General features: G+C 51.7%; 1 protein-coding gene across 1 annotated transcript in view; it reads left to right on the top strand.

The window, feature by feature from the left end:
- The first annotated feature begins 7,385 nt into the window (after nt 1–7,385).
- The window catches only part of LOC139281533 (transmembrane protein 178B), a 632,140-nt gene continuing 627,067 nt past the window's right edge, over nt 7,386–12,458 (top strand). Inside the window, exon 1 of the mRNA XM_070901700.1 lies at nt 7,386–8,246. Within this exon, the coding sequence (XP_070757801.1) occupies nt 7,868–8,246 (379 nt within the window). The 5' untranslated portion in view covers nt 7,386–7,867. The remainder of the gene's footprint in view (nt 8,247–12,458) is intronic.

Here is a 12,458-nt window from a genome sequence, read left to right as displayed (position 1 = left end):
CTTTCTTGGGCAAGACTATGCGATTGCCCCACAAAAGACAGTCCACCTGCAGGGACAACTCGTCTTTGCGTCTGTGGAACGACTTAATCGCTTCCTGCATCTCCACTGGGACACCGGACCAGCTCCCATGGAGGACACAGTTTTTTACCAAAGACAGTAAAGGATCCTGGCTGGTCCAGGTCCTGATCTGGCAGGCCATTACGGGTGACTTCTCATTCTCAAATGCCTCCATGACTATGAGCAAGTCCGCTGGCTGTGCCATTTCCACCCCGGTGGTGGGCAATGGTAGCTGACTGAGAGCATCAGCGCAGTTCTCTGTGCCCGGTCTGTTGCATAGTTGTATTCCGACAACGTGAGCGCCCATCTTTGGATGCGGGCAGAGGCATTGGTATTAATCCCTTTGCTCTCTGAGAATAGTGATATGAGCGGCTTGTGGTCAGTTTCAAGCTCGAACTTGAGGCTAAATAAGTACTGGTGCATTTTTTTTAACCTCGTAAACACACGCCAGAGCCTCTTTTTCAACCATGCTGTAGGCCCTTTCAGTCTTGGAAAAGCTCCTGGATGCATACGCAACCGTTTGCAAAATCACCGATTTATTAGCCTGTTGTAACACACACCCGACCCCGTATGACGACGCATCGCAAGCTAACACTAATCATTTACATGGGTTATACAGGACAAGCAGTTTGTTAGAACACAATAAGTTTCTGGCTTTCTTAAAGGCAGCCTCTTGTGAATTCTCCCACACCCAGTTGTCTTCCTTGTGCAGTGGAGCATGTAGGGGTTCTAGCAGGGTGTTTAACCCAGGTAGGAAATTACCGAAGTAGTTAAGGAGTCCCAGAAACGCCCACAGCTCGTCACGTTCTGTGGTCGCGGCGCGATCTTGATGGCCTCTGACTTGGTGTCGGTGGGTCTGATGCCATCTGCTGCAATTCTCCTTCCTCAGAATTCGACGTCCTGTGCCAGGAAAACATACTTCGAGCGTTTCAACCTGAGCCTCACATGATCCAATCGACTAAGAACATCCTCCAGATTCTTCAAGTGCTCCATGGTGTCCCGACCTGTAACCAATATGTCGTCCTGGAAGACCACTGTGCAAGGAACCGACTTTAGCAGGCTCTCCATGTTCCGTTCCGACCGAATCCCGAACGGGCACCGGTTGTAAATAAATAGACCTTTATACGTGTTGATGCAGGTGAGGCCTTTCGAAGACTCTTCCAGCTCCTGCGTCATGTTGGCCGAAGTCAGGTCCAGCTTGGTGAATTTCTTCCCTCCAGCCAGAGTCACAAATAGGTCATCTGCCTTGGGTAGCGGGTACTGGTCCTGCAGTGAAAAACGGTTAATCGTTACTTTATAGTCCCCGCAAATTCTAACCGTACCGTCCTCCTTGAGTATCGGAACAATCGGACTGGCCCAGTCGTTGATTTCCACCGGTGCAATGATGCCCTCGCATTGCAGCCTGTCCAGCTCGCTTTCCACTTTTTCACGCATCATGTACGGTACCGCCCGTGCCTTGTGGTGGATGAGTCGCGTACCGGGAACCAAATGGATCTGCAGTTTCGCCCTCGAGAAGCTTCCAATGCCTGGCTCGAATAACGATGGGAACTTGCTTAAAACCTGGGTACATGCAGTGTCGTCGACGGACGAAAGCACTTGGATGTCGTCACAGTTCCAGCGGATTTTCCCCAGCCAGCTTCTACTAAATAACGTGGGGCCATCCCCTGGCACAATCCACAGCGGGAGTTCGTGTACTGCTCCATCATAGGAGACTTTGACTTCAGCACTGCCAATTACAGGGATTAGTTCCTTTGTGTAAGTCCTTAGTTTGGTGTGAATGGGGCTGAGCTTGGGCCTGTGTGCCTTCTTCCCCCACAGCCTGTCGAAGGCCTTTTTACTCATTATGGACAAACTTGCCCCCGTGTCCAGCTCCATAGATACTAGAATGTCGTTCAGTTCAACTTTCAACATTATTGGTGAGCATTTCGTCGTGAACGTGTGTACCCCGTACACCTCTGCCTCCTCAGTACGAGTTTCCAATTCCGTCTGATCCACTGTGGATTGATCTTCCTCTGCAACAGCTTGCCTGCACATTCGTTGGAGGTGTCCCATTGTTCTGCAACCATTGCACGCATAGTGCTTAAAGCGGCATTGATGGGGCCGATGATCACCTCCGCAACATCAACAGGGTGTTAACTGCCTCGCATTAACAGATGACGGCAGACTCTGGGTACAAGCAGCCGGCGTGTACGTTCTGCCATGTACATTTCTGCTCAAAACCGACGTTACATTATGCACAGTACTGGCCGAAGCTTCTTTGTTCTGCGAAATTTGTTTGGTGTTGTCACTGGTGGACATAAATGCCTGGGCTATCGTTATGGCTTTACTTGGATTAGGAGTTTCTACAGTCAACAGTTTGCGAAGGATTGCCTCATGTCCGATGCTCAGTACAAAAAAGTCTCTGAGCATTTGTTCTAGGAATCCCTCAAATGCACAATGTCCTGCAAGGCGCCTTAATTCAGCAACATAGCTCACCACTTCCTGGCCCTCCGATCGTTGACATGTGTAGAACCGATATCTCGCCATCAAAACGCTTTCCTTAGGATTTAGGTGCTCCCGGACCAGCATACACAATTCTTTGTAGGATTTTTCTGGTGGATTTTCCGGGGCCAGGAGATTTTTCATGAGGCCATAGGTTGTAGCCCCACAGACAGCTAGGAGGATCGCCCTTTGTTTGGTAGTGTTCTCGTCCCCTTCTACCTCATTGGCCACAAAGTATTGTCGAGTCTCTCCACGAAGGCCTCTCAATTGTCCCCTCTGAGAACTTCTCCAGGATGCTGACTGTTCTTTGCATTTTCGCGCAGTTATTCGTTACCTCGTCGCTAATTGTCACACTCATAATAAATGATCAGACTGAGTACTGTGTGTAATGAGCAAGTGTGACCTTAGCTCCTTTATTAAGATTCCAGAGTGCAGGTACTGTGCTCCTAAGGAATGCTGGGATCCCTTGGAACTCCAACAGGTAGGCCCTCTGGTGGTCAGGTGTGATGTAGGTTACAAGGGGTTAAATACATAACACTTATGATGGAGGGAAGGTCATTGATGAAGCAGCTGAAGGTGGTTGGGCCTAGGACACTGCCCTGAGGAACTCCTGCAGCGATGTCCTGGGGCTGTGATGATTGATCTCCAACAACCACAACCATCTTCCTTTGTGCTAGGTATGACTCCAGCCAGTGGAGAGTTTTCCACGATTCCCATTGACTTCAGTTTTACTCGGGCTCCTTGATGCCACACTTGGTCAAATGCTGCCTTGGTGTCAAGGTTCAGTCACTCTCACCTCACCTCTGGAACTCAGCTCTTTTGTCCATGTTTGGACCAAGGCTGTAATGAGGTCTGGAGCCGAGTGGCCCTGGCGGAACCCAAACTGGGCATCAGTGAGCAGGTTATTGGTGAGTAGCACTGTCGATCACACCTTCCATCACTTTGCTGATGATTGAGAGTAGACTGATGAGGCGGTAATTGGCCGGATTGGATTTGTCCTGCTTTTGTGGACAGGACATACCTGGGCAGTTTTCCACATTGTTGGGTAGATGCCAGTGTTGCAGCTGTAGTGGACCCCTCAACCAAAATCAGATTATCTGGCGATTTAGCTCATTCCTGTTTGTGGGATCTTGCTGTGTGAAAATTGGCTGCTGCATTTCGTAACACCACATCAGTAGCTGCACCTTAAAAAGTACTTCATTGGTTGTAAAATGCTTTGGGACGTCATGAGGATGTGAAAGGCGCTATAGAAATGCAAGATTTTTATGTGGCAATGGCTGTGGAGAAATGTCTTCACCAAGTCTGACTCAGTGCTTGCCATGTGCTGTAAGGATGTGCTGCCAATAGGTATCGTGGGGCTGGGACAACCCGTGACAGAACAGCTCAACTGTGACCTCAAGCCCAACATCTGCCTCTAATTCTGTCTCTTACTTCTTAATCTTCTGCCTGTCAGCCTTGTCAATGGTTGCTAATGGATTGAGGTGCCTCTCTGAAGGATTTTAGACTGTTTATGTTGCCTTCTTTGTGACTCTCCCCTTTAATCATTCCCATCTCTTGACGTTTCTCTGAGATTAATTTTTCCTCTCTTACCACTAGTGCCTCGATCCCTGACCAATGATGCTGGCCCAGGAAATGTATTAACCCATGCCAACCCGGAATCTGCTCCTTGGGGCCGAGTTGCGGTGAGGGAGGGGCCCTCCAGACCTGCGCTGACCCCACTTCCCTGGGCCGGGGGTCAGTATTGATGGGGGACAGGTTCCCGGTGGGATTGCCACTGCCAGGGGGGAGTCGAGTGTGAGGAGAAGTGAGCCATTGCTGAATATTGCTGGCCCCACTCTGGGCAGTGCATGGAGACGATAACATGGCATTCAGCGGAGGTTAGAGTGACCACTGGCTCAGGGTTAGTATTCCCGCCTCTGGGTCAGCAGGTATTCTTATGCGGCAAAGGAGGCTTTCTGGAGTTAGGTCACAGGTCAGGTATGATCTCATTGAACATCGTAACAGGCTCAAAGGGCTGAATGACCTCCTCCTGTTGCTCTGTTCGTAGGTAAAAAGTTTAAACCCCATTCCAGCCAGCACCGGCGAGCTCGGAATGTTGGGTTGACGACCAGTGTTGGGTAGAATGCCCCCCCCAGTGTTAAGGGTGCCCCCCCCGCATTGAACAGGGCCCCCCCCCCAGTGTACAGGGTGCCCCCCCCCATTGTACAGGGTGCTGCCCCCCAGTGTACAGGGTCCCCCCCCTCCATTGTGCAGGGTGCTCCTCTCCCCCCCCCCCCAGTGTACAGGGCTGGTGGGGCTCTGTAACCTTGGAGCAGCCCATCCGGGAGAAAGTATTGGGCAGGTTGAAACTGTGAGCAAGGCATTGGGATCGCACACTGCCCCCTCCCCCAGTCTCCCACTGGAACCGCACACTGCCCCCCCCAGTCTCCCACTGGGACCGCACACTGCCCCCCCTCCCCAGTCTCCCACTGGGACCGCAAACACTGCCCCCCCCCCCCCAGTCTCCCACTGGGACCGCACACTGCCCCTCCCAGGCTCCCACTGGGACCGCACACTGCCCCCCCTCCCCAGTCTCCCACTGGGACCGCAAACACTGCACCCCCCCCCAGTCTCCCACTGGGACCGCACAATGCCCCTCCCAGGCTCCCACTGGAACCGCACACTGCCACCTCCCAGTCTCCCACTGGGACCGCACACTGCCCCCCTCCCCAGTCTCCCACTGGGACCGCACACTGCCCCTCCCCAGTCTCCCACTGGGACCGCACACTGCCCCTCCCCAGTCTCCCACTGGGACCGCACACTGCCCTCCCCAGTCTCCCACTGGGACCGCACACTGCCCCCCCCCCCCCAGTCTTCCACTGGGACCGCACACTGCCACCCTCCAGTCTCCCACTGGGACCGCACACTGCCCCTCCCCAGTCTCCCACTGGGACCGCACACTGCCCCCCCCCCCCAGTCTCCCACTGGGACCGCACACTGCCCCCCCCAGTCTCCCACTGGAACCGCACACTGCCACCTCCCAGTCTCCCACTGGGACCGCACACTGCCCCCCTCCCCAGTCTCCCACTGGGACCGCACACTGCTCCACCCCAGTCTCCCACTGGGACCGCACACTGCCCCCCCCCCCCCCAGTCTCCCACTGGGACCGCACACTGCCCCCCCCAGTCTCCCACTGGAACCGCACACTGCCACCTCCCAGTCTCCCACTGGGACCGCACACTGCCCCCCTCCCCAGTCTCCCACTGGGACCGCACACTGCTCCACCCCAGTCTCCCACTGGGACCGCACACTGCCCCCCCCCCAGTCTCCCACTGGGACCGCACACTGCCACCCTCCAGTCTCCCACTGGGACCGCACACTGCCCCTCCCCAGTCTCCCACTGGGACTGCACACTGCCCCCCCCCCCAGTCTCCCACTGGGACCGCACACTGCCCCCCCCCCAGTCTCCCACTGGGACCGCACACTGCCCCCCTCCCCAGTCTCCCACTGGGACCGCACACTGCCCCTCCCCAGTCTCCCACTGGGACCGCACACTGCCCTCCCCAGTCTCCCACTGGGATCGCACACTGCTCCCCTCCAGTCTCCCACTGGAACCGCACACTGCCCCCCTCCCCAGTCTCCCATTGGAACCGCACACTGACCCCCCCAGTCTCCCACTGGGACCGCACACTGCCCCCCCCAGTCTCCCAATGGGACCGCACACTGCCCCCTCCCCAGTCTCCCACTGGGACCGCACACTGCCCCTCCAGTCTCCCAATGGGACCGCACACTGCCCCCTCCCCAGTCTCCCACTGGGACCGCACACTGCCCCTCCAGTCTCCCAATGGGACCGCACACTGCCCCCCCCTCCCCAGTCTCCCACTGGGACCGCACACTGCCCCCCTCCAGTCTCCCACTGGAACCGCACACTGCCCTCCTCCCCAGTCTCCCACTGGGACCGCACACTGCCCCCCCGCCCCCCCAGTCTCCCACTGGGACCGCACACTGCCCCCCCGCCCCCCCAGTCTCCCACTGGAACCGCACACTGCCACCCTCCAGTCTCCCACTGGGACCGCACACTGCCCCCCTGCCCCCCAGTCTCCCACTGGAACCGCACACTGCCACCCTCCAGTCTCCCACTGGGACCGCACGCTGCCCCTTAGGACATCGCTGCTCCAGCCTGTGGCAATTGTTTTTGAGGCATGGTAGAAGCAGCAAGAAAGATGTTCAGGGGAATTCCATGATGATATTTAAAGATGAATCCTAAATGATCCCCTTTTACGGATTATTTCTGCTCTCTGGTGAGTTAACCGGACAGGTGTATAATTGTAATGATGAATTAGAAATGATGATCCGTTTCTACCGGTGCAGGACTTCAATTATAAGACGCAAACACATTGCCCCCCCCCCCACCCCTCGCCCTCCTGCTTGCGGCGCAGTGTTGCTTTAAAGCGCGTTTCAATTCACGTCTATGAACCCAAATAAAACCGCATCTGTCAGCGAGCCTTTCCAGAACTGCAAAGATACCGCCGCGATATTAAACACATCAATCTGGTGCAATACTAATAGTCATATATAGATAGATATACTGTCGAGGCGTGGCTTGCCTGAGGTTTTATAGCTGGGATTTGGTGTCGCTGAGTGAGAGGGAAGGTTAGTTTTATATTGGCTATTGTATAACCCAGAATATGCACATGGTGAATCAGAAGGGAACATTGCTGGAACATTGAAGTGTGGAGCGGGACAGCGGGACGTCCTCGCTTTAAGGAGGTGGCTAAATAAAATATGATCCAGCCTTCGGCTCAATGACATCAGGGTTTCTCTGTGTGCCTGGCTCTGTTGTATTCTTATTGCTGGCAGATTTTCAGTCCGGGGCTGCAGGATTGCCAGGGGTTGCTGTGTTTGTGTGTGCGTGGATGCAATTGATTCTTCGGAGGGCTTGTGCCATTGCTTTTCCTCCTCCCCCCCACAAAAAAAACCCCAAACAAAGAAAGCGCCTGGTGCTTTGTTCCAACCTGTGTGCTGTGTTTTTTGGGGGAGATTTGCAGGTGGCGAGAGAGAGAGGCAGGAGATACATCGCTTTGGAATGGTGGAAGGGCTGGGATTGTGAGCTGGGAGAAGGAAGATGCTGAGACTGCTCATGTCCCCAGCCCATTGAGGCAAGCCGTGCCGTGCCATCGTCGTGCCAAGGGGGGCAATCCGTGTGAGGCGATGCCCCATCGCAGAGGCTGACAGCGTATAGCTCTGCCCCCCTCTCCTCTCCTCTCCACCTTTGCAATCTTCCCTATTCTTTGTTTTTCTTTTGCCATTTTTTTTTTGTTGGGATGTTGAAGACGGTGGCGTGACCGAGATGGCAGCGGGTCGCCTCCTGCTGTACGCCGGCCTCTCCATGGCCCTGTGCGCCCTGGGCATGCTGGCCGTGGCCATCTGCTCCGACCACTGGTACCAGACGGACGCCAGGAGGCACCGGGAGAGGTGCAGGAACTACGCCAGCCGCACCAACCACCCCGGCTTCATCTACACCTCCAACAACCTGCCGCTCCGCGCCAGCCGCAGCCGGCTCGACCGCTGGGAGGAGAAGCTGCTGGTCGCCCGCAACCGGCGGCAGCTCTTCGCCATGAGCGCCGCCGACGAGTGCGGACGCATGTACAACTCCACCAACGCCGGGCTCTGGAGGAGGTGCCACCAGCTGGGCTTCGACCAGGACATCGCCGAGCTGATCGCCAAAGGTACGCGGGGGCGGGAGGATGTGTGGGATTGTTGATATCATCGGAACGTAGTGTGGCACTCAGTCTGTGCCCCTCGGGGCTGATCTGTATCTAAAACTGTTTCCCCTCCTGGGGGAATCAGAATAAGGGGTCGCCCATTTAGAACGGAGATGAGGAAGAATTTCTTTTCTCAGAGGATCGTGAATCTTTGGAATTCTCTGCCCCAGAGAGCTGTGGTGGCTGGGACATTGAATATATTTAAGGTGGAGATAGGCAGATTTTTGAGGGATAAGGGAGTCAAGGGTTATGGGGAGTGGGCAGGGAAGTGGAGCTGAGGCCAAGATCAGATCGTCGTGATCTTATTAAATGGTGGAGCAGGCTCGAGGGGCCGAATGGCCGACTTCTGCTTCTATTTCTTATATTATTGTTGAAATCATCGGAACATAAGATCAAGAGTATGTCCCTGGACTCTGTCCCGCCATTCACTTAGTTCAGGGCTGATCTGTATTGAAACTCTATCTTCCCTCCTTGGGTCTGTAACCCTTAATACCCTTGTCCAATAAAATCGTCAATCTCAGTTTTCACATTGACAATTGACCCCAGCCTCAACAGCTCTTTGGGGGAGAGAATTCCAGATGTCCACGGCCCTTTGTGTGAAGAAGTGCTTCCTGACAGCCCCTCTGACCATCCGAGCTCTCATTTTAAGCTTATGACCCGTATCCTGGACTCCCCACCAGAGGGAATCGTTTTTCTCTATCTATCCCATCAAATCCATTAATCATTTTAAATGCCTCAATTAGATCATCCCTTAGCCTTCTGTACACGAGGGAATATAAGCCTCATCCGTGCAACCCATCCTCATAATGTAACCCTTTTAGCCCCGGTATCATTCTGAACATCTGGGACTTGCAACACACCTTGAGGGCAGTGTCTGTTCGAAGCATGCTAGGAGAAAAAGGCCAGAACCTTGCAACATACTGTGGACAAGGAAGGCTGATTAAACGCTGCAAAATTAATCGGGGAGGTGGGGGCGGGGGGGTGGGGGGAGTGGGGTGGCTTCCATTATTTTCAAGCAAGTTTAAAATGCTTATTTGTGAAGTTATGCTGATAAACCTTTCACTTCCAACACTCCCAGCCCCTGGCTGTAGCAAAGCCAGAAGCTAGTAGGCCAGGAACTACATTGAGAGAATGTGAATGTTTTTTCAACTGTTCAATGTTCTCCTCCCCCCCTCCGCACCCCGAGGGGGCCCACTCCCGTTGGGGTACGCCTCCACAGGTCCTGCCCACCCTCTGGTACCCTGGCACCATTGACCAGCCTTCACATGTTGCGCGCGTGCTGGCAGGCTGTTGTTCCTGCCTTCCCCCAATGTCCACCTCTCGGAGAGCGCGTGGCTGGGTGACAGGAGCTGCAATCGGGGTTTCATTCTCCTCTCCCAAACCCGGGTCTTGCCCGGGCTGAGGTCCACTCACCCGGCACAGATTAGGAATCAAACTAGATACTCACACAGGGGGTGGGAGAAGGACTCGTCTGTAGATGGAGCTGAACAACAAACTTCTGGGCAATTCAGCCCAACAAATGTTTACATGTGAGTCCAAATTTTCCCAAATAATGAAGCGTCCATATTACGTCGCTGCTTGAGATTTTGATTTTGATATTTACCAAGTGGGCTGTTTCAATCCAGGTTAGCAGGCCCACTTTTTCCACCAAAGCCTCTTTCAAGCAACCAGAGCAATCTACTGTGAAAGAAAATAAATCTTGATGTCAGGAGTCCTAAAGGTTACATTTATCCCCTTTCGCTATGCTGATCATCCAAACCGATGTGGAATTGTGTGGGGGTTGGGGGGGGGGGGATGTACAGGGGGTGGCAGGGCATTTTATTATTGAGAAACTAAAGCCTAGAGCCAAGGAGCAATCAAGGTTTGAAAGAGTAGGAGGGAAGACAAGTTGTCATGAGGTGTGGTTTGAAATGTCTGCAGACTGTCAGAGAAAGAGAAGTGTGAGGGAGGTGAGGCGTCCCTGGCTTTGAATTGGAGCACGAGAACATGAGTTGGAGGAGGAGATGGTGCGATGAGCATTGATTCCGGCACACTGAGGTTGTAGGGAGGTTGTTAACATGTGGCATTTCGAAGGGTTGAGAGGAATTCCATGGCGAGCATGTTTTTCAGTACGTTCCATAATGAGCAGGTTATTGGTGGGAGTCTGTGTTTGTGCAAATGTGTAGCGGATTCTGGTACCAGCTGGTTTACACCAACATGGGTGGAAAAACAACACATCACAGCTTGAGTTTTCAAGAACGATACAATTGAACAAAAACTTCGAACCGCAAATTGTGCAGGGTGCTGGTACCTGTACTGGTAACAACGAGGGACGAGGGCAGCAGGGTGCAATGGGCTGTACAACACCCAGCAGATTAGGGCAGTGTTAGTTAGTGCAGTGGTTAGCAATAGTTCATGACATTAGATTAGCAATAGTTAGTGACAGTGGATTAGCAATCGTTAGTGACAGTGGAATAGTAGTTTTAGTTAGTGATAGTGGATTAGCAATAGTTAGTGAGTGGATTAGCAGTGTTAGTTAGTGACAGTGGATTAGCAATAGTTAGTGATAGTGGATTAGCAGTGTTAGTTAGTGACAGTAGATTAGCAGTGTTAGTGACAGTGGATTAGCTATGCTAGTTAGTGACATTGGATTAGCAATAGTTAGAGACAGTGGATTGGCAATGCTAATTAGTGATATTGGATTAACAGTGTTGGTGATGGTGGATTAGCAGTGTCAGTCAGTGACTGGATTAGCAATAATTACTGACAATGGATTAGCAGTGTTAGTTAGTAACAGTGGATTAGCAATAGTGACAGCAGATTAGCAGTGTTAGTGACAGTGGATTAGCAATAGTTAGTGACAGTGGATTAGCAGTGTTAGTTAGTGACAGTGGATTAGCAATAGTTAGTGACAGTGGATTAGCAGTGTTAGTTAGTGACAATTGATTAGCAATGTCAGTTAGTGATAGTCAATTAGCAATAGTTAGTGACAGTGGATTAGCAACAGTTACTGACAGTGGATTAGCAGTGTTAGATAGTGACAGTGGATTAGCAATAGTTAGTGACAGTGGATTAGCAGTGTTAGTTAGAGACAGTGGATTAGCATTTGTTACAGACAGTGGATTAGCAATATTTAGTGACCGTGGATGAGCAGTGTTAGTTAGTGACAATGGATTAGCAATAGTTAGTGACAGTGGATTAGCAGTGTTAGTTAGTGACAGTGGATTAGCAATAGTTAGTGACAATGGATTAGCAGTGTTAGTTAGTAACAATGGATTAGCAATAGTTAGTGACAGTGGATTAGCAATAGTTAGTGACAGTGGATTAGCAGTGTTGGTTATTGACAGTGGATCAGCAATACTCTGACAGTGGATCAGCAATAGTTAGTGACAGTGGATTAGCAATTGTTAGTGATAGAGGATTAGCAATGTCGGTTAGTGACAGTGGATTAGCAATAGTTAGTGATGGTGGATTAGCATTATTAGTTAGTGACTTTGGATTTGCAGTCCCAATTAGTGACAGTGGATTATCAGTGGCAGTTAATGACATTAGATTAGCATTAGTTGGTGACAGTGGATTAGCAGCATCAGTTAGTGGCATTGGACTAGCAGTGCCAGTTAATGATAGTGGATTAGCAGTTAGTTGCATTCGATTAGCAATAGTTAGTGACGGTGGATTAGCTGGGTCAGTTAGTCACAGTAAATGTGCAGTTTCAGTTAGTGACAATGGATTAGCAGTTCAGCTTGATTACTAACACTGGTCAGTGATATTTGCCTTCTAGCAATAGTTAGTGATGTTAGATTGCTAGCACAAGTTAGTGATGTTTGACTAATAGCAATAGTTAGTGACGCCAGAATGCTAGCACTTGTTAATGACATTAGACTGCTAGCACTGGTTAGTGACGTCAGAATGCTAGCTTTTGTTAGTGATATGCTGTCAGCACTGGTTATTGACATTAGACAGAGGGTGCAAGTTGCGGCAGTACTAGTGAATGTCAATAAATTGACAGCGCTAGTTAATAACAGACTAACATTGCTAGTTGACAATATTAAACTTGTCGTGCCAGTTTTTGTCATTAGCTTGTTAGCAATGGTTAGTGATGTTAGACTGGCAGTGCCAATAGGTAATACTAGATGGTTGGTGACATTAGACTGGTAGCAACAGTTAGTGATATTGAACTGCTAGAAATGGTTAGTT

Source organism: Pristiophorus japonicus, chromosome 15, assembly GCF_044704955.1.
Source record: "Pristiophorus japonicus isolate sPriJap1 chromosome 15, sPriJap1.hap1, whole genome shotgun sequence".
NCBI lineage: Eukaryota > Metazoa > Chordata > Chondrichthyes > Pristiophoridae > Pristiophorus > Pristiophorus japonicus.
The sequence above is the reverse complement of the archived record's forward strand: the minus strand, read 5'-3'. Positions and strand labels throughout refer to the sequence as shown.